A 25,920-nucleotide genomic window follows, 5' to 3' on the forward strand; every position below is an offset into this window, starting at 1 on the left:
TGCTCAGTGTTAGCTACTGAAGCCAAAGTGATGTCATGAATGGGCAAAGTGTTCCTTGACTCAGCTTCCTAGGGCTTCCCCAGGGCCTATCACGCATGAGTGGGCTGGGTCTACACACACACACACACACACACACACAGAGGCACAAGGCTAGGCAGGCATTTCTGGAATTGATCCAAGTCTTCCTTGCCTCCCCACTACCCCATGCCCATCAACAATGTAAAACAAAGTCCAACAAAGCAAACCACTCTTCCACCACTTATCGACTAATGCTTGAAATGCTTTCCTTAGAGAACCTTATAGCTCATAATTAAAGAAAACTCTTATACTGTTGAGTTCTGAGACAACAGATCAATTCTTCAGATCACTCACAAGTGTGGGAGGTGGGGAGATTAGGGAACCATCTCTGCGGGAGGGGGCCGGGGGGCAGGAAACAAATTGTGTCATGTTTAAAATCTCTTCTGGGGCCACCCTTGTAGTATGGTTAAGATGTCGCTCACTGGCCCCTCACTCAAGACGCTAGACAAGTATTGGTAAAGTATGAACATTTATATTTAATTTACATTTTGACAATTTGCACATAAATAACAATGTAAACCAGTACGTAAACATAAGATAGGTTGTCATTCTAGCAAAGTAAAAAGCCCATAACTTGGTCAATTTTAACTTTGAGGAAAAAACCACTGCTGATTGTGGGCTCAACACTCACATGTAAGAGCCTGGGAGGGAAAGTCAGATGGTGCGAAGGAGCATCTCAAGCCACTGTGCAGGTCTTGGTAAAAATTCCCGCAGACGAGAAAGCACAAAAGCAGGAAAAGGGAATGAGTCGTGGGGCACAGAAAGTATTTGGTGTCAGAGTGTGATGCTTTAGTGTACCTCCAATTAAGGACTGTTTGTCAAACACTGGTACATTAAAAGAAAAAAAAAAAGGTCAGTTTTGCCCCTTATAGAAACAGATCAGTAAGGCTGTTAGGTTTCCCCAATTGTCCTAAATTTGTTGTTCTCTTCTGCACATTGACAATAGCTGCCATGAGCAGAATGCTGAATATATAAACCAGATTGACTAATGATACATCAGCTATTTAGCAAAGAGGGAGAGGAAGAGAGAAAAAAAGTCAGTGGTAAAGGGAGTAATAAAGGAATTTTCATTTCTGTGATTTGGGTGTGACCACATAAGGTGGCAAAACAAAAATAAAGTCATCTTAGGTTGCCCTTACTAGTAAAAAGCAATGTCTCTCTTTCTCCCGGGTTGTTATGTGGTCCCCACCTTTGCACCGAGGTTTTAGGGTCTCTTACAATAGTGAGGGGTGTCCAAGCTCACCAATATGACTGTGAGGCCATTGAGTGTTAAGCAAAGTCTCAGAAAGGGTTTCTTTCTTTCTTTCTTTCTTTGTTTTTGTTTTTTTTGTCCTTAGGAAAAGCAGGTTCTTTTACATGGTTTGGCTCACAACTTAAGTGGTTATAAATATATTATATATACATGGTATAGTGGTATAAATAGATTTATAAATATACATCATTCTTTGCTACACCTTGAATGCCGGCACGTAATCTTTGGGCTTAGCAGAGTACAAGATAGAATGGCACCCTTTCTATCTTTCTGGAGCACACTTCGTTTCTCATCTAGAGTAGCAAATCATTAAGAAAGACATCATTTCCTGCACTACTGGACACACTCAATGAGGTAATTGTTGTTGAACAACTTTGCAATGCCCTTTCATCTTCAATTAAATTAACCACAAAATGTAAAAACACAAATACTGAGGAAAATCTGAGTTTTACAGAAAGAAGACAATAGATGTGTTGGAGACAGGAATGTTTGTCACCCGCTTTTACCCCAAGACAACGAGAATACCCGTTGGGGGTTTCTTTCGGTATTAAAATGTGGCCTGAGCCTATCTACTTCAAATCCTTCCTGGTAGAGCACCATGTTTGTGCAATTTTGACATAACAACAACAACAAAAAACCCAACAACAAAAACAACACCCAGACTCAAGCCTCCAAACCTCACTCATACAAAAACCACCTGTGCTTTGGGAATGTTTCGCAGTGGTTTTAAACATGGCATTTTGTCTTCTTCACATTTTCAGATAATAAGATGGGATGCAAAAGTCACGTGGCCACTCTGAATGGTCACATGACTGTGGGGGTGGGGTGACCCTGCTTTTTTGGAGAAGGAGACAGGTTGGCAAAGCCTTGTCACCTTTCTAGCAAATCTGTGTCTAGGGAAAAAAAAAAATAAACTGAACTATCTACAGAAACACACAAGATTCCCTTTCTTGTTTCTTCTACTGAAGTTATTATTGGGTAATTCTGCACACATGTTACACAATGCTGTTCAAATGATTCGATCCTATGAATTAACACATCAACGGCCTAACTTTGGCCACGCCAAAACCTCATTTCAAACCATTATTATAGAGGGAGGTTGACTAAAATAATGTATTTGTTTACTAAATCTTAGGTTACTTAAACAGATGTGCAGATATTATGTACAAAGAATGGCCACAAGACAAAAATATAACATTTATACTCAAATTAACAAGAATTTTTCCAGTTACTGTAAACTTTTTTAATTATTGCTTTTTGAATGATAAATTGTATAATAAATTACGAAGGATGATCGTTGAAAAAATAATTATGGCTAGGTAATAGTCTTAGCAATTGGAAGGCTATGCAAACATATTCACACAAATATTCAAAATAAACAGGTTCAAATATATAGATGGGGGTGTAAATAAGTATATATAATATGTATATATATTGTCTTTGCCTTGTTTATGCCCTGAGATTTCAGTAACTTTGGAATTCCTTCTTTAATTCCAGAGAGGTGAGGGGAAACCACGTGCTGTCAGGAGAGCTTTGCGAAACTGGAATTCTGTACAAGCAATTTGCTACGGCACCCTGACTCGCCAAGTCATAAGTTAAGAAACAAAACAAAACACTGTTCGTTTTCTGAAAATCTTAAGGATCCATTGCTTCAACTGTTTCTTGTTTGACCTTGACAGGTCCCAGAGGTAGTGGGTTGCTGTGAGGCAACTTCATGAGGGGCGGGTCTGATGACTCATAAAGGTTACACCCTGAGAGGAGTCCATTCCCCGAGCTTCTTTGCAAAGACACTTTCAGGCCAGTTTCTTCTTTCTCTTTTCTGACCATGGCCAGAATTTCTTTTTCCACCACAGAGGTCACGTCGATGTTATCCTCCATGTCCTCAAGCCTGTCAGCATTATCACTGATGTCAAACTTCTCAATTTCTTCGTTGATTCGGGTCAGGTCCTCCAAAGGCAGCCCCGTGGCTGGGGCCATAGGACAGTTCCCCTTTAGGTGGACCTTGAGGCTGCAGAGATGGATGTAGCTCTTGTGGCAATGGGCACACTTGTGGGGCCGCTCCCGCGTGTGTAGGCGCTTGTGGAGTTTCAGGTGCACAAACTGGGTGAACTTGGCAGGGCACACCTTGCACTGGTAAGGTTTCTCTCCAGAGTGGAGTCGCAGGTGGGTCTTGAGATTGCTGGTGCTGCTAAATCGCTTATGGCAAACCTATAGCGCAGGGAAGAGGGTGGAGAAGGGAGAGGGGAAGACCAGAAAATTAAGAGTTGCCCATGGGAGGGGTAAGCTTATAAACCGACGCCCAGCAACCTGAGAGGCGAGAAGCCTCCCTGTGGCCTCTATGTGTGGTGTGGCATTAAGCAAACAGGGTGATGTGGCCACACTGCACATGAGGTGGTGTTTATTTCCCCTACCATTTTCCACCCACTGGAAGCTGGCTGTGTCATCATCGTAGCTCACAGCAGGTACAGGGCTATCAGCCCATGGCAAGGCAGAATTCTTGTGTTGGCTTAATCTACGCGCTATACGACCTGGGGAGGGAAACTCCTCAGACATCTTCCACAAAGGTCAAAAGTTCTACCCAGAAAATACTGCCCACCTGGCATTCATGTGGCTTCTCTCCCGTGTGTACCAGGTAGTGTTTCTGCAGGTGGGCGAGCTGAGTAAAGCCTTTGTTGCAAGTCTGACATTTGAAAGGCCGTTCTCCACTGTGCACTCTGAGGTGGACCTGGGAAGAAGCCACATGTGTTAGCTGTGCTGTTATTTGGCTGGAAGACTTAACATTTCTGCTCAAGGACTCAGGCATTTATGATGCAAACATCTTAAGAAAAGCATCAAGATAAAAAGTCTTACACAGAACAAATAAAAGCCCCAATGTTTTCAGAACACTTTGTTTTGTTTGAGCTAAAGGAACAAAAGTCACAGGCTAGCAGGGACTTTAAACTGACCTTCTAGCCCACACTCCATGTTTTCATTATTCAAAAGAAACTCAGGGGAGGTGAAGTAACTTGTCCAAAGCCACACAGCCAGAAGTGGCAAAGGCAAAGCCAAACCCACATCAATTATTCCTAGTCTCACACCATTGAAAATGAAATTTATAACTTAATGGAAAGCGAACTACATCCAAACGTGTATGCACGCATAGGCATAGATACTAGCAGCCAATCAGACTGCGCCATTTTGAGACCTACCTTTAGATTTGACAGCTGGCCAAAAGTCTTGGAGCAAACGTTGCACTCATATTTAATCTTGCCATTCTGCTTCTTCAGCGGGTAGGGAAGTGTCTTGTAGCCAGTCATGTTTCTTTTGTTTTTCATGAGATTCATAGCTTCGTCACTGCTGGGGGCTGCCATCGTTGCTGAGGTAGCTTTGGGCTGCACCACATGTTCTGCCGTGGCAGCTGTGCCCGCAGTCGGAGATCCACTGGTGGGGCTACATGCCTTGTCCTTCATGCTGGCGGCAGCCCCAGTGAGGGAGAAGGCACTATGGGGGGCTGGGACCAGCACCTCTCTGGGATGTTCGGGCTGAAGCAACCTCCGAGCTCCTTCTGAAGGCAGGGAGCTCGGGAGAGTGGCGGGGTTGAGCATGGGGTGAGGCAGGTTGCCCCCACTAAGGAGGTTACTGTAGACAGGGTACAACCTGGGGAAGAGGCCGAAGTTATTGATGCTATTGATGCCTCCCACAGTGCTCAGGCTGTTACAATTCATGCCATAGGGGGGTAAAAGGAACTTGGGGTAGTGAGCATTGTAGGAGGGGATGAAGGCTGGGGGGAGGTGGTGTGGAGGCCCGTATCCAGGGTAAGAACCCAGACCTTCGGTGCCATAGGGCGCGTTCAAGTAGCCGTAAGAGTCCCGATGTTCTTGAGAGTTAGGAGCCAGAGGCGATACGGTGTTCCCTGGGCTGCTGTGAGGGCTGGAGCTTTTGAGGCTTTGGTCAGGGCTGCTTCTCGCTGAGGGACTGGGCGTTGTGGAGGATGGAATGGGGGAGTGAGTGATGTATGTTGGCCTCTCCATCCCATAAGCCAGGGAAGCTTTCAAAAAGTCTTCTGGTAGAGGGGCCCGGATCGGGTACACAACCCGAGGGTAGAAGGGCATTTCAGGGCTCCCATTTTTTCTGAAGTCGTCTGTGTCCTTTTCTGAAGTGAGGGGTGAAATGTTCGAACGGTAGAAGTCCTTTCCTTTGGAGGGGTAAGAGTCTAATTTTAGGATTTCTTTCACGCTGTACTCTCTCTTTGGGACATTCTTTGGGCAAAGGTCATTTTTCTCAGTGTTCTGCTGCTTTAGATGGCTCTGTGTTTGTGCTGAAATAAAAAAGAAAGGGTGATTACTCAGAGGGGTAGAGAGAACTGAAGTGAAATTACCAAAGTTGTTCTCTCCTTGAGCAAACCTGAGCAGCAGCTGGCCACAAGCGAGAGACACCTGGTTTCTCAACGTCCTCTCAAGCTAGAAGGTTCAGGGTCCTCACTCACAACTGCATTTCCTTCTCAGTAAAACGGGGGCACTGACAGCATCGATTGATTGAACGAATAGCACCGTTTGGAGTATTTTGTTTCCACTAGCAAAAAAAAACCTTATGATGGAAAAGTGCTGTTCAAGCTAGAACAGGAGAGCGTCCATTAAAATGGGGTGGAAAAAATACTGGGGTGCGGGTTGTCATAGGTTAATAAATGTCATTCTGAGGAAATCAGCACACCCTGTGAACTAGATGTGAAAGATTACGACTCATTTCAAGTCATAAGCAGTCATCAATTTTCCCCTCAATTCTTGTTTAATACGAATTTGATACAACTCTATTCAAACTGCCTATGCCAAATAGACAGATTAGAAACATAGATGCTACTCTCTCCCCTCGGTTTGCTGACCACACAAGAATGTCACCAAGGCTTTGTCTGGGCTAAGCAGGCTCCCAGCAATGGTGTCCCATGGAATCACAAGGCGTGACATAAGCATCTTTGCCAAACCACAACAGGCACTTCCCGAGCCAGTTCAATTACTTAGAGCACCAAAGAAAACAGGCAGCTAAGATGAAAGCATTTATTCCAAAAGACGGCATATTATTACTTGGTAAATATACTATTTAGGAACAGCAGCCGTGCGGAGGGCATTTCTAGACTCTCCAGGCCATCGCCAGCCCGGCCCCTCCAAACACGCGGAACACAGAACAAACGATGCCTTCAGGAAAACACCAGTCAGTGCAGGGAAAACCAAAAATACCCTGCTCAGCCTTCTTTGGAAATCAAAAGTAAAACATAGGCTGCTTAGTGGGAGCTCAGGTTATTGGAGAGCAATCACTCCAATGTGAACACCTGCCCAAGGAGTAGGAGGAGGTTGAAGGCCTCAGCCGTCGGTGTGTGTAGCCTTCACAAAAGGCAGGAGAAGAGGACAGGTTCTGGGGACCAGACTGAAGCCTCTGTAAAAGTATCATTCATTGTCTTAAAAAAAAAAAAAGTTCCTGTTTGATTTAGCTGAAAAACAACTCCAGGCTTGATATCTGATAGGTCTAGAAATGAACTCTGTGGAACTCCAGATTCTGAACTCTTCAAATCCATTCTCTAGGCTGACAGGCTTCAGGGATTCGATTCCAGTTTGAGAGCCCCTCAGAGAATGTTATCTGCTGCTAGCTGTTATCAGTTACTCCCGGGTGAGCCAGCAGCCCCAGAATAAACACAGCCAAGACTCTATCAGGGAAGATGCTGATGGGGGGAGGGGGGAAGGGCAGTGATGGAAAGCTTGTTGAGGGAGAAGGATTTCTGAAGCCACTAAACCAAAATAAATATCCCCTTATCAGGCCAATATCAGTCTTTCAGTGAGGCCCAGCAGGCAGGAAGTTCAAATTGTCACTTTTGTTTTTTAAAGCTGAAATGGTAAAGGAAGAGAGACAACTAAGTTGGAAAACTGATAGGCAAGGCATCTATCTCCCAGCACAGGAAGGAATTTTATGGAGGTGCAAAAGAATGATTCGGAGGCATCCACATAGGCCCACATTGGAAAAAAAAAAAGAGGTCACCCCAGTGAAATGAAAATACAGACACTTCACCATCACAACTTTCTGCCATTTTTAATATGGAAAATTACATCTAAGTTTCTTAATTTTTCCAGTCGCTTCACTATTCCCTTAATTCTAATATTCAACAAATTAAAGCCACAAGCAAAATGTTTAAGTTCATCTATAGCACTGTCCCTCCCACTTAGTCAGGTGTTCTTACTAAGCACCTCAAAAATTCAGCTGAAACAAAGCTAATGATTGGGCCAACAAACAAGAAAGTTGGAATTCATCATTTTCTATTCAAAATACTTAGCACAGTGCCTGGCATGTAATAAATCCACAATAAATGTTTGCTATCTCTTATACCTTCGTAAAACCAAGTTTATATCTTATTCCAAAACCATATCCAGAGAGAAGCATTAGTCCCTTCTAAGATGTTCTACAGTGGAAATCATGCAGCTCATCTGAAGGGACATTTTTAAAAATCATCCTTTAGCAGCTGAGTAATCAGTGGAGCTAGCTAGTGTCATTTCTGACTCTCCTACTCAGCAGCAGCTTGAGTTAATATGAAAAAGAAAATCAAGATCTGTTTTTGTTCTTAAATCTTTAATGGCTGTAGGCGGACAGAGTCATTTCAAGAGTGAACTGCTTCTGAAGGCTCTAAATGGCTTAATTATGCCGACTCACATTTTCGATCTATAATAAGAACCCCCAAGACTACAAGAAAGAACCTAGAAGTTCTGCAGTAGGCAAAACAAAGTCTGTTTTCAACTGAAACTGAGAAAGCAGATTAACATTTACAAGTCTCTAATTTGGTCAACTGTTTTCTAGATGGGTTAGTTAGATAGAAAAAAAAATACCAAAAAAAAAAAAAGAAAAAATGGGAGTGGTAGGAATTAAACTTAATAGTTCCGACTTCTTTTCTTTGGTTTAAAAAAGAAAAAAAGCCAATTTGTGATTTCTGGCTACTTATTTTTCTTTACCTCTGTTTGCTTTGAATTTCTTCTCCTCAAAACTCTACCAGTTGAACCATCTTTGCCACTTAAAACCCTCTCGGAGATTCTGGCACAGAACTTTATTATGCTTGAAGCATGGAAACCCAACACAACTCACCTGCAGACACCATCCACCTATTAGGCCTGATGAAATAGTGGAAATTTTCCTGATCAGAGTCTCAATCATCAGTTACCACACCTAAGACAACTGGTTTCACAATAGGCAGTAGGAGTCTTGGCTTAACGTGACTGGTTATTGTTGACTCTCATTCTTTACTATGAATACTGGACAATAAAAGGGTACTTGAAAATGTTAAACCACCATTTAGAAAAAAATTCTGCATAAACAAAAAGGGGTATTTGAGGGAAGAAAGGTGTTGTTTCACAGTATACATGAAAGTTGCGTCTGAACACAAAGGATAAGCCCTTGAATCTTAAAATACTGTGCAAGGCCTTTCGTTGGGGAATAAAAAAAAAAAAGCAAAGCCTTTAAAACCTTTCTTTCATTGGCAGAGGGTGAGGGATGTGTGCAAAAACCTTTTCTGTAGTTGGTGCAAAGTCACTGGGGTGGGTCACCTCAAATGGAGTTACTGTTTTTAAAAAAAAAATCAAAGTCTTTCTCTGAGTCCATGAATGATTAAGATCAAGGAATGTAAGGAGACCCTCCAGACGGGTGGTGACTCACTATGCTGAGAAAGTTAGGAGGAAGCAGCAGCACATCTCCCCATGAGATGCCCTGCTATAAGTTGTCTTTTTCCACCAGGCCCTGAGCACTGGTCTGGGCACATACAGATGCTGAAATAGCTGAATGGCTCCTGGGAGGCTTGGCACTAGAGAGACGACAGAGGCTCTTGAGAGAGCTGAAGAGAGATGAGGGAAAAGAACAGCCACCTTTTGTCAGGACCTGACTATGCCTATCACGCTCATGTGGAAAGCCAGTTTATTTCCAAACATGCCAAAACTTCTTCCTGAAGCTCAAGTTCAAGGGTGCATTGTGTGTGTGTTATGTGTGTACCATGAACACAAATCTAAAAGGTGATCCTATTGGGGGGGGGGGGGTCCTTAATCTTTTATAGCCCCTACTTTTCAGAAAACTAATGTAGTCTTGAGATTTACTTGATAGGGAGATCAAGTAAACTAGACACTGTGAGATGAACACCAAATAGCCATAGAGTTGGATTATACCTGAGTAGGATAAGTAATTGGTTTGTTTATTGGTCCTAAAGTTGAAGTCAAAATTCAAATTTATGTTAATATTAACATTCATTTCAAATGTCTCAAAGGTGAAAGCGAGAACTAAAACAATGTAGACTTCAGAAAAAACAAATGGGACAGCATTATCAACAATTGATGAATCTGGATAAAGAGTATATAGGAATTCTTTGTACTATTATTGCAACTTCTTAAATTTGAAATGATATGAAAACAAAAAGTTACAAACATTTCAGCATTTAGATGCCGAAACTTTTAAACCAAAAGGTGTAACATTTAAATTTAAAATTTTAAATTTAATTTAAAAAATGCTTTAACACTTAGTGTAACTGAGAACCCACAACCATAGTTACAACAGGTTGGAATTTTAAGGTAATTCTTAAGTCATTCATAGACATCACTTCTGAACAACTAAAATGAAGTAGCCCTTTGCAGAGACATCACGATAGCAACTTTAACCAAATAAAAAAGTAAAAGCTTATAAACCTGAGGAACTGAGAATTTAAGATAAAGCGATAGGTGGCTACTGTAATACTGATCAAGTGATCAGACAATTAGGTTTTTACCATAAGAAAGGAAGCTAAGATATAAAATCTTGTTACTCATTTAGAATATCAGTCTTATACTATGTTCCACATCACACCATAACTTGATAACCAAATGTGCATCTCTACAATATTTCAATGCACATTTTAAGCACTGGCAAACTACCACAAACAAAGGGCTATACTTTGCATACTCGGCGTGTGTGGACCAATCTGTTATACTCCTACCTGCCCCCTTTTGAATAGATTAGAATTAGACATGTATGTCTTCCTGTAACTTTCTGAATTAAACACTCAATGTAGCTCTTAATATTTTTTAAATGATCAAGTTTTACAATAGGAAATAGGGATTAAAAAAAATTTTTCCCCTCTGTTCTTAGTCCCTAGTTTAAGCCACCTCCTTGGCCCAACAGATGAAGCCATATAATTAAACAACATGTTATTAGCTCATAGGGGCAGGACTGACATGACTGGCATTTAAAATTTTTTTGTTCTGTAATCCACTTACTGAGATTCATCATTGTCAGTTCTCCAGGATAAGGGTAGTGAAGCCTTTCTGCAAAGTCCCGGCAGTACCACACAAGAAGCTCCTGGTTGGCAGGGATGGGCTTAATGGTGTAGAAGTAGATGTTCATCCCGTTCTGACACGCAGCCAGGTTTTGCTCCCGGGCAGAGTGCGCTGGATTCACATAGCGCATCCAGTTGCTTTTCTCCTCATTAAAGCCATCAATGAAGTGGTGAAGCTCTCCTCTGGAATAGATCTGTCCAAAACAGAAGACAGACGGTGTTCAAGAAAGTCAGCCCCAAAGCAGTGGGAAGCTTCTCCGGCACCTCTAAGAACAAACACAGCCTGGACCCTGTATGATTTCTGATCCCCTACTTAGAAAAAGTTAGAAAAAGGATCAAATCAGTTTATCTGGGTTCTCTTGAATCAGCAGAAATAAGGGCGGAAATAGGTGAGGCACACTTCGTCAGTTACCTTTTCCATTTCAGTTTTATGGTCTTTTCACGTGTGGAGGGAAAAATAACAGAAGAATGAAACACAAAATTTCATTTAAGGAGCTGCCACAGACAGATCAAACCACCACTGAGTCCTGCTTTTGCTACAGCGGTGAATGGCAGATGGGCGATACTACTAACTTGAGTTCCGATTATGCTGACTTTTAATGCTTTGAGTCACTGGGTAGAAGACTAAGCTGACTGAATACGTCAAACTGAGTCTCTCAACTTTTTCTATGGCCTCTGTACTTGCCATTTCCTACACCCCCGCCCAAGGCTTAAACTATGCAAACATCCTCCACCCCCAAGCCTCTGAGTCCAGAAGTAACACTTGTTCATATGAATACTTGGAACCTTGCCTTTTTGTGGAAACACTGGGTGGGGCAAAGGTGAACTTCACCTGCCATAACAAAGTGAACACCGGGACAGAAGCCAGAATTTGACAGTCTACCGAGGAGTCACTTTTCCTCTTGATAAACATGTACAGCCTTGTCAAAGGAGGGGAGAGGGAACCCTCTTATCTGCGAGGAGGTTGGCTAAAACACCACTCAGAGCCATACGCATGTGTTTTTGGAAAAAGAACAGGAAGACACTATGTCGTTCTTTAAAGGCAACGCACAATGAAGAATTCAAAGATTGCCCTGCAGTAATACTGCTTCTGGTTAACAGATGCACTCGGGCCACTCGGTAAAAAGGCAGAGGTAAGAAAAGGACAAATCAAAACATACATTCTTACTGAAATTATTTCATAAACAAACTCCTTACCCTGCCACAGAAAGTTTCTCTCTCTCCCTCCTTTTAAGTTGTACCACATTTTCTTCAGACTTAAGAATTTCCTTATACATATACAATACCTGGTCATCTGCAACTTGTAGTCTCCGAGGAGCGGGGCACAGTTCGTAGCAGAAATTTTGCTCTAACCGGACAGCAGGTTTTTGCTGCTTTGTTCTTAGTCACATACTGACTATGTTAGTCCATAAATCGGTTTTGTACCTCGCTCAAACGTTATCAGAGACAAAAAGGAACTCTGTCCCTTTAACACGGGCAGTAAACACCAGAATCACTTTCTTTTAAGAGTAACTTCCTGTAAATTGTGAAGGGGGAAATACATGTGGCTTCATCAAAGCAGCTTGTGAGAGCTTTTGCGGTGTGTTTTGCTAAGAGAAAATGGAACAAGGCTGGGTGAATTCTGCTATCAAGAGGGGTTTTCAAGTTTGTTTACTCTGATGTGCAAACTTCCAGGAACGTGGGGTTCCATCGCTCTTGCACTCTTTGCTGGGCGGAAACTGCTTTCTAAAGCTATGGGTATGTTGATTCCAGTCAGCCTTCCACAGACTACAATTTACTGTATCCTCATTTAAAAACAGAAATATTGATGCCATGAAGTCTCACACACACACACATACCCACAAGAAAATAAAATAATGCATACGTCAAATGAATACTGCTCCCTATCACCTCACTACATTTCCATATATTATCAAGAAGATTAAAAACTTGCTGACTCATAGTACAGTTACAAGAAATGTCACTGGTTTCTCAACCTGAACATCCCTTCTCTTCTCTGACTGTGTAATTTGCATGAAACTTTTTCTTTCCTCACAACAGATGTTCATATTCCTGCCAGCAAAATCAGGATGCTTTTAACAACATGTGGAAAGTTATCTCCTACAATATCCTTTGCATGTGAAGGACTGATTCAAATAAATCTTCCCAAGGAAAGCATTTCAGTTACTTAGAGTGAATCTTTAATGAACCAGGGAACTGGGGCAGAGATAGGAGGTTCTTAGGTATTTTCTCGCCTTTTGTCAAAATGACCATGCGTTAATGAGACTTATGCTAGTCTTAATTCAGACCTGCAACTCCAAGAATTACACACCACTGAGCTCACTTCTGATAAGACTTTATTGGCAATAATGGCAAAAAAATGCACTAATTTACATTTTTCCCATTATATATCATGTATTTTAAGCATGAGTGGTTATTAAATAAAAATTGTGAGCACACAATTCTTAGTGCTCTCTTTTGTTTGGAAAATAGTATAATAAATTTCTAAAACCATAAAATTTCCAGGTTTAAAAAAAAAAAGCTTGTTTTCTTAGGAACAGCTTCTGAATGATCCTCATGTGTCATTTATCAAGATACTTGTCCAAAAGATATAAGCGTTCTAAGTAAATATTGGCCAAAGTAAGTATAATCCAATTTTTGTTGCCACCATGCAGCTGTTTCTGAAAAGAATTCAAATAATGGTTTCCAAGTAGTCATGTACTTTTTGTACAAGTATGTATAAAAAGTTCCTTTTAAATTTTGTAAGCGTATCTTTATTTTCTAATTGAGGAAACTAAATATCCCAGAGAGATCTATGGGAAGATGGCAAGCAGTCCGATTTTTTCCTGTTCACTCCTAATTCAGGGTCTTTTACTCAAGAGTCCCATTTAATTAGTTCACCTTTGAGGTCCTTTCTACCCTGATATTCCAAAGGAAATTGTATTGGCTAGACTTTTTGACTGGATGTTACAGGAAAAGTTTATCATCTTGCATGATTGTTAAGCGTTTTCCTGAAGCTATGGGTGTAATCTACATACTGTAAAATCCAATAGTTTTATGGTGCAGATGCATTTAAACTAGTCCTGAGATCCATCTGCATCCTCTGAGTGCCACCTTCCACCCATCCTTTCTTAATGGCATTTGTTTTCAAGATAATTCATTTATGATTATTCTTCCATTCAATTAAAGTTAACTCAGCAAGAAATCAAGAAGAGGTGAAATCTAAGGCTTGGTGACTCATTACTACTTCCTTGCAGAGAAATGCTAATGAACCTACCCTTGAGGCAAGTAACAAACTGTTTCCTTTCATCACAAAGCTCAATGAATTGCAAAAATTAAAATTCACATATAGTCCATATCTCCATCCCTAACCACCTACAGGCTGTATTTCCAGGGCTAAACATTTAGCCAGTTTCATCACACTTGCTTACAATTCCCTGTGTCCATGGGGACTCTGAATACTTGTGGCAAGGCCCAGTATAGGGTGAAAAAGGAAGTGACCCAGAAATTCTAGCTTCATTTTTTTAATACTTAATGAGTCTGGAAAACTTTTCCCTACTTACCCGCCAAAAATATTTCCTGTTGGCGTTCTTGGGAACTGTATCATTGGTGTAGATTTCACCGATTAGAGGTCCAAAACGTGTTCCTTTTGGTATGTATTCTTTACTCATCACTCCAATAACCTAAAGGAGGTAAAACACGAAACAATTACATCAACTGTAAAACATTAATTAATCTTTTTATTTCAGTGGATTTGTCAAGTGGCAATGCAACCAATAATGACAAAATTATGATATGGAGAGCAGACATTAATGGTGCCTAGGTAATTAACAATGAGCTTCACCTTAGGGGAAGGCCATCTTTTAAACTCCTCCATCATAAACTAATACTCAATCAAGCATTAAAATAGTCTACAGGATTATTCTCCAGTGACTGAGGGACCCTTAATTTTTTTTTTTTTTTTTTTTAATTGGGGAATGTTTCTCCAGGGCTCATCAGCTCCAAGTCGTCCCTCAGTCTAGTTGTGGAGGGCGCAGCTCAGCCACAAGTCCAGTTGCCATTTTCAATCTTTAGTTGCAGGGGGCACAGCCCACCATCCCATGCGGGAATTGAACCCACAACCTTGTTGTTGAGAGCTCGCGCTCTAACCAAATTGAGCGTATCATATGGCTGTCCCTCTGGAAGCTCAGCTGCAGCTCCTTGTCTTCAACCTAGTTGTGGAGGGCACAGCTCACTGGCTCATGTGGGAATTGAACCGGCAAATCGAACCGGCAAATCGAACCGGCAACCCTATTGTTCAGAGCTTGAGTTCTAACCAACTGAGCCATCCAGGCACCCTGAGGATACTTTACTTTTATGATTACTTTTTATGCTAGAACATAGAAGGTAACCTTTCTGTTTTAGAATGAGAATCAGATACTGCAGAATTAGAAAGTCAAGGTTAGACCATTTCAGCCTGCTCCTAGTTTCCTATTTCTCCTTCTCCCTCAAACCATAAACACAGAGTGTTTGAGGGGAATAAAATAGTTTTAACCTCAGAAACCAAAATAATGCTCTTTGGTTGCTCCACAAAGGCCTAAGGAACCAGAAACCAAACACATTCTATTTTTTTCATCCCAGATGAGGTTTTGTGTTTTTTCATATCTTGTAAGTTCTCTTTATAAGAAAAAAGATCTTTCAAGTAACTGTTGTTTTTCTTTAGCATCTTCTACTCAACAGTGGTCAAAAGTTCTCCTTTGAAATGGAATTTATATCGAGGAGAGTTGTGGGTTCTGAGAGCTATGGGTTCTAAGATCTGAGGAAATGACCTTCTCAGACTGGATGTATCACACATTCCAACTTTGTAGGGCCTTGCTAAAGAAACATTAACTATGCCAGTTCCTCCTTGAACGTAAATTTCTTTAAAGGTGGGGGCTGTGCAAAAAAATCACCAACCACTAATCAGGAAGCAATTCATCACTATTCAAAAAACTCCTCTGTAAATAGTTCTTTACAACATCTTGCAATTACAGTTTTGTTTTGGTTTTCATTCACTCACTTTGCCATTTTTTCTTTTCATTCAAAAGTGTTTACAAATTACTTACTAAATATCATATTGAAATGAACCAAGAGGGGAGGTAAAAGATAATATTTATTTCTAGTTTTTATTATCCCTGGTGGCTCCTGTGTAATTGTATACCTAAAATGGTAGGCCAAATTTTATGAAATCAATAAATGCTCACAGTGGAATCAAAGATTTTGTTTATGATATACACTGACACCTCATGAAATCACATCAAGAATTGAAACCTCTGTTTAAATGGATATGGAAGAAGCACACCTATAAGGAAGGGACAATATAAAAGCTAATGGAGCATACCCAGACTGGAAAGACAGAAAGAAAAGAAATTTTCCTATACCTAACACAAGTTGAAACAGGCTGGTGAGCTAGAGTGTTATTTTTGGTCCTTTAATGAATTTCTGGCAAAGAGGCGAAAAAAGCAGATGTTCATTTTATTCTCTTCCTCTGCCTTCATTTACATCTATCTGCCCTTTCGATAAGAGTTTGTCATTATTGGTATTTGTTGGCAGTACAACTACTGGGGACAGGACCACCTCAGAGCAGTCTTGAGATAAAAACACATACTTAAAGCTTAACTAGCCTTACTTATTCAGAGGCTCATTGTTTATGAGACATTATTGAACCTAATTAATTTGAAAAATTCATGGAATTGACTTCTACGACACGCAAATCATTTGGCATTCATATCTGAGTGAGTATTCCATAATATGAAAATGACAAACAGGAAAAACAAATAATGTCATTTGTTGGTGAGCCAATAATTAGCAGTTGATATTTTCAACATATCCACTTTAAAGCAGTAATTTTAAGAAAGGTACTCAACTGGTTCCTCAACTTTGTTTTAAATTATAGTCTCTTGCAGACAGTGACTTAGGAGTCAGGGCTTGATTACCAACAAGTAGCATTACATTGAGGTCAGGGTTTTTCTTCCAAATTGCCATCCTTTTAACCAATGGGCCTCTTGGTTTTCGGCTACCAATCTTACATTAGGAAAATACACAACATTCTCTTTTGACCAAAAAGAAGTCAACTAGAGTCTTATTTCTATAAAGGAATTTGCAGAAGACATAAGCCACCCAACACCTATTAGAGCACCACGGCAAGTCACTGGGGGAGCTACGAGGCAGTACTGTTAGTAACTCTTGCCATCTAAAACCTTATAAATACAATTCGGCAGGCAAGACAGGAGAACATCTACAATGAAGAGTGTCTGTGGTAGAAGAGAGGTCTATGAAAATCTTCAAGCCCCAAACAAATAAGAGTCTCACTATTAAATCTTTTTTACAAGCAGGACAGAACCTTAATATTTTGAGTTCCTATTATACACAGAGCTATAGGATACATATATAAACACACATATGGATAAATAGAGACACAAAATCATAGAATTTCGAGGTTGGAAGGAATCTGTGTAGCTTACACATACCACCTATATCCACTCCCAATCCAGCACTCTAATACACAATAAACACCTTCATCTCAAACAATCCATGTCTGAGGCATTATTTGGCGCGGACCCCAGAGCTACTACTCTAAAATTACAGTACTCGGCCAGTAACTATGGAGGGGAGTAGGAACCAGGGCTGTTTTTAATGGGAAGTGCAAAACCGTGCCCTCGTTCTCCCCCTGTCCATGGAAAGATCCAGCTGTGAATCTTAGCCAACAACATTCTATCCTTGGAGCAAACACAAAACACAGAAAAACCTGGTATGTACCCTGGATTTCGCAGTGCTAAAAAGACTAATTAAGAATGTGTTCACCTAGCTCAGGAAGGAAACTTCACTGGAACTGACCAGGGTCCTAAAGAATTTCTGCTGGGGACAGGCCGCTGTGTGCCTTCCATAAGCCCATCGGCCCGAGGACGCTGGCCTCAACACTTCCTCGCTCCCCAGAACTTCTTCAACGTCTTGTATTTTGTGCAAAGCCAACCCTTCTGCCACCTGGGCAGATCTGTCTCTGTCAGTGGCCTCAGTTACAGAACACACCGTGATGTCTGTTGCTTCCCGACAAAATGAAGATTTCACACCTTAGAGTGGGTTGAGTGGCTGAGTGAAAGTCTGATAGCAAGGAGAATATATGTTCTTTGTTCGTTTTTTTTAAAGCGAATTCCTCATTTAGGGAGTATACGGACCCACACACACAGCAGTGGGTTTTAAGCAGAAACATCATTTAGGTCTAAATGTGCTATGAGTATCCTCATCCCAGATTACATAAAGATCATTTTAATTACTTGCTATTTTCCCCCCTCTTCAACCCCCCCCCATAAAAATGCCTCATTCAATTAAAATTCTATTTTGAATATAAGGATATCTGCATTGAGATTACTAGAACTCTATTGTGGACCAAAACTTCAGCCGGTAATGCACACCAATTTTTTTTAAAGGGGTGGAGTGAATGGAGATGTTTTTAGAAGATTTCCTCCTTAGTTATCTTTATATTAAAGGATATGTGGTAATGCCTCAGTACATATAAGGCAGTATGAAGAAAAGGGAATTGCATGTTATGTTGAGATACTTTTTACAGGTGGCTTGAGTTAATAATGGACTTCAATCAAAATGGACACTGAGCGAGTCGCCATCACCCGCCTGATGTTTATCACCACGCGGCTTTGGGAGGTCAGACTGACAGAGCCAAAGCTGCTTCTAGAACTCAATTAACCCCAGTATAGGCTATTGCTTCTAAAATACAAATGTTTAAATTGATCTTTCTGTATTCAAGTGTTCACAGAAAAGTATTTCAGGAGGCCAAGGGGAAAATCCCCCTAAAAGAATAACCCACCAGTTTAAAAAAAAAGTTTTAAAAGTTTTGAATAGTATGTCTATATTTGGTTTGAGTTCTGGAAATAGGAAGTAAGAACAGCCTCATTAAAGGTGCAGAATGATTCTAAACCAAATCTAAAAATGAGGGTCAAGATCAGAAATATGGTTTGTATGTTTTGTTTTTAAACCAAAAGAAAAAAAAAAAGGTGCTGACACATAGCACAAATTCATAATGAAAAATGGTCTTGTTAAAAAAAAAATCCCCAAGTATGTCAGCACAACAGTACATAATGTAACGTCTTCTGCTACTTAAATGAAAACATTTAAAGAAGGGCAAGTTAAATCAGTCAAATCACTCAGATAAAAACTACACGTAAAAGAGCTTTTTTCCTATTTCCACGGCTTGTGGAACTGAAAGGACTAACTGAATAATGATAATGTAAACATTTCATCAATCCTTAAAGGTCTTTGCTAGAACTGGTTTGCAGCAATCATACCCTCAATGACCCAATTCCACAGTCTTCTTTCACCACCTTAAAGGAGCTGTCCTTTCCCAAAGTTCAAAAAGGAAGGGAGAAACAGAAAAACAGGTACAAAATCCAGAGTGAGCTTGAGACAGTACTATGTTTAAGTTGGTTTCCTGGTACCTTTTATGATTACGGACTGCAGATGTACTATTCTAGTCAAGTGTTTCAGTTAAATAAAATATGGGAAATAGAATAAGAGAAGCCTGATCTCTTATTAGGTGAGTTTTGAAGAACCCTCTTTAAGAATACAGGCACTGCATGTTTTTTTTTCTTTGTTTTTTTTTTGCGTGCTGAACATACTGAAATAGGGAGTTATATGTTCAGAGAAAAAAACCAAAAACAAACCTAAACAAGTTTATTAAAGGATCGGGCTGAAGTATGTTCAGACGATAAATAAAACCACAGTGACACCAAGAGGGGCCAGTGTAGCATAATCAAGAAACACTGGCTGGGGAAGTCAGAAGAACTTTGCTCCAAGTCTCTGCTTGGGCTCTAACTATACACCTTGGGTAAGGGACTATCTTTCTGAACCTTGGACTACACGATGAAAGAGCATTACTTGATTTAGCTATGATTTTAAATAGAATGATGGAAATTGAAAAACTTAAGCAAAGAGCTGAACTGAGGATAAGAACATTGTAGAATTAAAAGACAAAGATGACCCACAGAATGGAGATATATTTCAGTCCCAATGGGCTGGACAGGGCAACACAGCACAAATGAACCCTGGGAACAGACTATCATTTGGTCAAATCTGATATAGGAAAAAACACACTACACCTCTTAAAGCCATAGCCAAACCTTGAAAACTGCAACAAATTGATTCCAGGGGCAACATATTAAGGGACTTTCTATTGAGAAGAGTGTTACTTTAGAAAGAGGTATAATTAAGGCCAATCTCTGGGGTTAAATTTTTAGCAACGGTTCATGTATAACTACAATTTAAATTTTGCTTTTTATAAAATCTGCCTCCACTCTCCCAGCAGGGGAAAAAAAAAAAAAAAAGGTTGCTCTTTAGTGAAACTCAAAGCAGAGTTGCTCTATTTAATTTTAGACAGCTGTGTCTCCCCCTCACCAAAAACACTGAAGTCAGACACAAACAGGAAAGAGACAAAGTATTTCCCAAACAGGCTCCCCGGCTCCTTCAAATGCTGCTCCTTGGGAAAGGAGGAAAGTGATTTGCCATGGCTGTAATGGCATAGTCCCAGTATCGAATTATGGATTCCTACAGCAAATGATTCCTTCTCACTACTTTCTGAAGGCAGTCATAGAAATGACAGTGACCTGTGGTCATGGTGATGGTGGGAAGTCTGTTATGGGGTCAATTCCTTCAACTTCGCCCAGCAGTAGACTAGTGAGAGCAACTGCAGTAGCCAAGTGCTCAAAACAAGAGGTGGTTCTGCAAGTTATATCACAGCTAAACATCACGCCTAGCTATATAATCGTTATATAAAAGGGTAAACAGAAATCGTTTGCTCATTCCAAGTTGAGGTTTTCGGCCCCTTTGAAACAACAAAGAGTGTACCCACTTCAGAGGCCAGTAAGGAATAGGTCTGGCAGTCCAGCCAGAGCAAAGGAGCTGCCGCAGCTAAACAGTGGTGAGCTCTGAAGTCATCGCGACACAGGACACTTCCATGAACCTTGTCTCGGTTTAGGCCATCCCTCCAGTTCATAAACACCTCAGGCTTTTGAGAATAATTTTAGAAACCCAGCCAATAAAGCTGGCTCATTAAAAAGAATAAAGCCATCTAATGACCAAAAGGAGACAAAAGAAACATGACAAACAGTTTTTATTTCTACGAAAAAGTTTTCTCCCTCAAAAGCTATTGTACACCTGAGGGGCTAGGGCCAGTGAGTCCAGGGTGACCACTGGCTTTTTCCAAGCTCACGGACAATTTCACCCACCCTATGCTGCAATTCGGCTTTCCCAAGCCATGTCATCTTGCCAGAAGATTTAACTGTTTACTAATTAGTATTGAACCATGGAGGGCTGGAGGAAGTGGGACGGGACTGATTTAGGGAAAGAGAAAGCAATGAAAGAAGTGAAGTAAGTAATCAATTATTTACTGGTACTTACAGATTCTCACAGATATAGGAGGCCTCAAGGGCAAGTAGGGAGATTTGGCATCAGATGCCAATCTTCTTCAGCGATAAACCAGAGGCTTACCTCTTTGCTGTTTGTGGCATATTTGAAAAGCAGATTCCTGGGTAAGGATGCCTCTGCCTGAACCGAAGTCCCTCCATCGGCTGCAGAATCCCAGGGGTGGTCGTTCACAATGTATGTACACTTCTCTTCAAACTCAGCCTCTGTCCACAGAGTCAGATCCGCGTCCTCCATGTCCATTTTCATGGTCCCCTTGGTCCCCTCTGCCAACCCTTGAAACCTCACAACGCTGGAGCTACACTTGGGGGTAGCCTGGAAGAGAAGGGAAAGGCCTTTAATCCCCATTGTCCTTGTGGCTCCCTCTGAGAGCCTATGACTAATAGGGTAGTCTGAAGACTTTAAAAGCAGATGAGGAGTGCTTGGTACAGTTGAGTAAGAGCCAAAAAGCCGTATAAAGAAGACTGCCTTGAAAAAGCAGGCTTTAGAATGCTACTCTTAAAAAAAAAAAAAAAAAAAAGTGTGGCAACCTCATTGGGGGAGAAAGGAAAAAAAATAAAAAAGAACCACCTCCGAAGAATCCCTGGCTTTACCTCTCACGGCAGAAAAATGTTGTGGGTGCTCAGTGCTGTGTCCCAGAACGCCTGGGGTCATGGCTGCCAGACCCTCAGCGCTGTGGAAAAGCTGCCTCAGAAAAGTGTCACAAACAAGGAGAGGAAGAGGAAGGACCTCTGTCTGCCTGTGAATGAAGCTAAAAATGGAAAGCGCGTGTGGTGCAGGAGCGGAACCCAGCCTGCCTTTTCCAAATGGGGAAGACTGAAGTTTCCCACCAGCTCCCAGTGCAAAACAACTTTCAAAACAACTCGCCCCCCCCCCCCCACCCCTCGGCTGCGTGCTCTTTCATCCTCTCAAGACTGGAAAGGATCGCATCCTGTCCGCATCACCAAGGTGCAGCTTTTCAGAAATTGTTTGGACCACAGGAAAAGAGGAGGAAAAATGGGTGAAGGGGGAAAACGCCCCACGGTGTCTTTTGACTTGTGGGCATCTCACGCCAAATTGAAAAAGCAAAAACAAAGCATAAAACTGTTCACTAGAATTCCCGGGAGAGAAGTCCTTCAGGAGCCCTCAGCTACAAATAGCACTTTCCATTTAAATCTGAAAGTGTACGAATTCCCAGAAGTCACTGATGTGCTACAGTTTACTGTAACTTATAACAAATAGAGAAGACTCAGAGGACACGCTCTGCTTCCACTTGTAAATGGATGAGGATATGTCCGCGAGTCTCCCCTCACCCGCAGGAAAAGTGCTTTCCAAAGAGAAAAAAAAAAAAGGTAAACAACTTCTGCAATGTTTTCCTGTATACACATGTTTGATAGAGAGTAGGGACATGGGTATCATTTCCATGTAAGAGCATGACCTCCTTAGAATGTAAACATAGCACTGTGGAGTCCTTTAAGGTGGCGTCTACATTCTATCGCTTCCCAAAATATGATGCTCTTGTCTAAAAAAAGTTAAACGCCAAGTAGTCTTTTCCTCAGTCACGATTTAAACAATCTTACTTATTTTTAGTTAGTTGCAATACGTACAAGTCATGATGCCACATAAGTGTGAAAATAAAACAGAACTGTAAAATTAAGCCAACCCGGGATAGTTACTTTGACGGGGGTGGGCAGGAGCCACTACTGAAATTTCAATGAATTGACAATTATGCCTAGAACTGAAAGGGTTAATGATTCATAAGGAAAAGTCGTATAAATGTTTGACAGTTCTAAGTGCCTTAAAGCAGAAGTATTTCTGGTTTCTACTGCGACTACGATAGCAAAAAAAAAAAAAAAAAAAAAAGTAAAAAAGAAAAAAAAAGAAAGTTTTCAGATCAATTTCAGATTTAAAAACAAGCTCAAGTTCCTTACCAAGGTCGTACCCACACGTTTTTCCAAGCAAATATCCAACATTGGAGATAAGTGTCGCTCATCTCTACACAGTCCACATTTCCTCCGCGTCCCCTCGCGGGCTGGGGACTGAAGCACACCTCGGCGGTTCCCTCCTTATCTACCGCCGCCCGGGCGCCCGCGTCCCGGCTCTCCGCGGCGGACAGGTGCTGTGCGCTGCTCTGCCTCTCCGCAGCACTGGAGGACCGAGTGTCACCGCAGCACTTTCAGTCTGTGTTAACCAGCGCCGCGGCTCCTCTCCCCTCCCTGCTGCAGATTTCCCATTCGTCTGATTCACAACACCAGCTGCCTGAAGGGGGGGGGGGGGGGGGGGCGTGGTCACACCTGGACTCCGCGGAGCCGCGCGGAGCCCAGCCCAGTGCTTTTCCCAGATCGCCAGCCTCCGACAGCTTCCTCCCTCCGCATTTGAATTTCAACATTTACTTGGAATCTTCCTACTTCTTTTTGCAGGCACTGAACCTCAACGTTTACTCGGAGTGTATTGTATTCTAAATACTCCAGACCCTCCTTCCTGCTGTGGCTCTATAAGGGGTGGGGGTGGGGGGAGCGCACATTCCTTATATTAAGGGAAACTTAAAAATTACCTAAAAATTTCGTAGTTCCTCCGCTGAGATTTACAGTTACAGATGATATAAAACTTACTTGAAAAGAGCAAGCGAAATTATTTTTGCGTCTAATGTAATAAAATGTAGCTGTCTAGTCCTCAAGCTATTGTCTATGAAATACACGTTCTCTCCGTGTCTCTGTCACACACACACACACACACACACACACACACACACACACACACACCCCTGTAAGCGTCCCTTTCTCTTGCTAATTAAAATGCATTCAAGTTGGGCAGAACTAACTTCCCTATTTCAACTATTTAGGAAATAGTAAAATTGGAAAAAGTTATCATCCTACAGATTTAAGGTTTCTTTGCCTTTTCTCTCCTCCCAAAACCCACAGCCAGACTTCCGAGGAGTGTGTAAGCTGTGTAGTGTGTAAGCGATGTGTGGAGCATTAATCGTTTCACAGTTAAAGGGAATGTTGAAATGGTCACTGCAAGTGGAGGGCAGACGGAGGCAGTAATTAGTGGGGCTCGTTCTGAGCCGTGTCCGGCTTTTCCTCCAGCCCCAGTCAGCCCTCTGTTGAAGGAAGGACATCCTGTGATGATGGCATACAATGTCCTGTTTGTTTATTATTAAGAGCGTGGACCTTGCATTCCTGCTTCTCATTACAAAACAAACCAGATGCTTTACTTCCTTCAATGGTCTTGTGCCTTCAGCAAGGAATCCTCTAATTCAGAGAAACAATGCTGCAGAGGGGTCCATTTATAGCAGGCACCCCTTTACAATTACTGTTTAGGTCACTGACACACTAGTCTCCCACTTTTCCTGCTTGCCTCATATAGGTGGTTGTTTTTAAAATCATCTCTCCTTCCACCTTAGGCTGCAATGTCTTTTCTAACATTTTAAATACACGTGTGCCTATACACTCACGTCCCAACATACACACACACCCACGTACACACACCCAGTCCTAACATAATAATACCAACTTAGTCATACAATGAAGTGGACATCTGAGTATTTGTTTACAGGAAGAAACAAAACCAAGCAAAACAAAACCCCAATTCAATCATAAAAATATGTCTGTTTATCTTTAAAATTTCTTCTCTCTCTTTTAGGATGCTTTTCAAGAATTTTTTTTGGGAGGGGAGGGTGTGGGTGGGAGGTGAAATATTATTTGCCAGGAAATGTTTTTTGTATCTGAAGTCCTTCCACAATCTCTGTTGTACAGAACAATTAAATTCCCACTAGGGGACATAAGTAACACACACTCTCCACTTAATGCTTTGTGACCTGTTATTGCATGTTATGCCAGAGGGGACGCTAGCACCAAGAGGAAACAGGACTTTCAGTTGGGCAGATGTGCTAGGGGCATAAAACTGAATGAACAATTCCTGAGAGTTCTCAGAAAGCTCCAAGATGATAATTAAACAAGAGAAATGCAGCCTTCTGAGAGGGTTTATTAACTGATGCTGAGTCAGCACCGCAGTGGACAGAAAAACAATGTAGTCAGACTGAAGGCCGGCCTGCTGTTCAGTCTCGCCTGCAGATGTTTAAAAGTATTTCACTTCCCTTTTAGAATCCAACTCTCTTAGGCCACATATACCATGCAAGTGCGGGTGAGTCAACCACGATGGAGTAAGGGAATAGGCAAAAAGTTGGACATTTGAGGTGGGAAGAGGCTATTTTAAGCCAAATGTTTACTTTAATGACTGGAAGATGCCAGTGAATCAACTCACTGTTAATTAGTATCAGCCTGCACTCACCTTCAGAGGTGGTGAAATGGGCTTGAGTCTAGGGAGGACGCAAACTTCAAATACCAGTGTGGGGCTTAGCCAGGCAACCCTAAAATTAGTTCCAGGTGTTCCAGCTGAGCTGGAGAAGGCCACAAGTGGAACTTTAAGGAAAGTAAATTTTGAGACACAGAATATTAGATTATAAGATCCCTCGAATGTTTGCTTCTTGTCTAAAGTAATACAAAAAAAACACCCACCAAATCATCTTTTGTTGTAATCATAGCAGTCAAGGATAGGTAATAATATAATTTAAAATGAAAGATGCAAAAAAGGAAGATGGAATAAAGGAAAGGAAGCATGCCCCATCATAAGAAAAAGCATGTTCATATGGTCATATTTAGGTATTGTCCAGCACAAAAATGTTAAAGGGGAAGGAAAGGGGGTGCCCTTCTGAACTTTATTAACCCCTTCTAGAAGGCCCGAGCCTCACATTTAGAATGCTGACTAAAGCAGGGAGATGTTGGCATTGGCAAAGCTGTGCAGAGAGCGCTATCTAAGGCTGCCACTGTCTGGAATCTAACGACTCAAAGTATTTGTTTCTAAGTAGTAACTTGGTGCATTT

At 41.4% G+C, this 25,920-nt stretch overlaps 1 protein-coding gene across 4 annotated transcripts; it reads right to left on the bottom strand.

The window, feature by feature from the left end:
* Positions 1-534: 534 nt before the first annotated feature.
* On the bottom strand, positions 535-23,273 carry PRDM1 (PR/SET domain 1). Of its 4 annotated transcripts, none has more exons than XM_019735080.3 (7): positions 22,970-23,273; positions 21,126-21,374; positions 14,174-14,293; positions 10,573-10,825; positions 4,519-5,627; positions 3,927-4,055; positions 535-3,538 (listed from the first exon to the last, which is right to left on the bottom strand). In XM_019735080.3, the coding sequence occupies exons 1-7, from the start codon at positions 23,009-23,011 to the stop codon at positions 2,966-2,968; spliced, it is 2,475 nt and encodes an 824-aa protein (XP_019590639.2). In that variant the 5' UTR covers positions 23,012-23,273; the 3' UTR covers positions 535-2,965. The 4 variants fall into 4 exon arrangements, with proteins under 4 accessions (XP_019590639.2, XP_019590640.2, XP_074189452.2 ...); XM_019735081.3 differs by lacking the exon at positions 22,970-23,273 and adding an exon at positions 21,653-21,807; XM_074333351.2 differs by lacking the exons at positions 14,174-14,293; positions 21,126-21,374; positions 22,970-23,273 and adding an exon at positions 11,918-14,154.
* Positions 23,274-25,920: the final 2,647 nt, after the last annotated feature.

Source organism: Rhinolophus sinicus, chromosome 2 (assembly GCF_057876585.1).
Source record: "Rhinolophus sinicus isolate RSI-liver-muscle chromosome 2, RSI-T2T, whole genome shotgun sequence".
Classification (NCBI taxonomy): domain Eukaryota; kingdom Metazoa; phylum Chordata; class Mammalia; order Chiroptera; family Rhinolophidae; genus Rhinolophus; species Rhinolophus sinicus.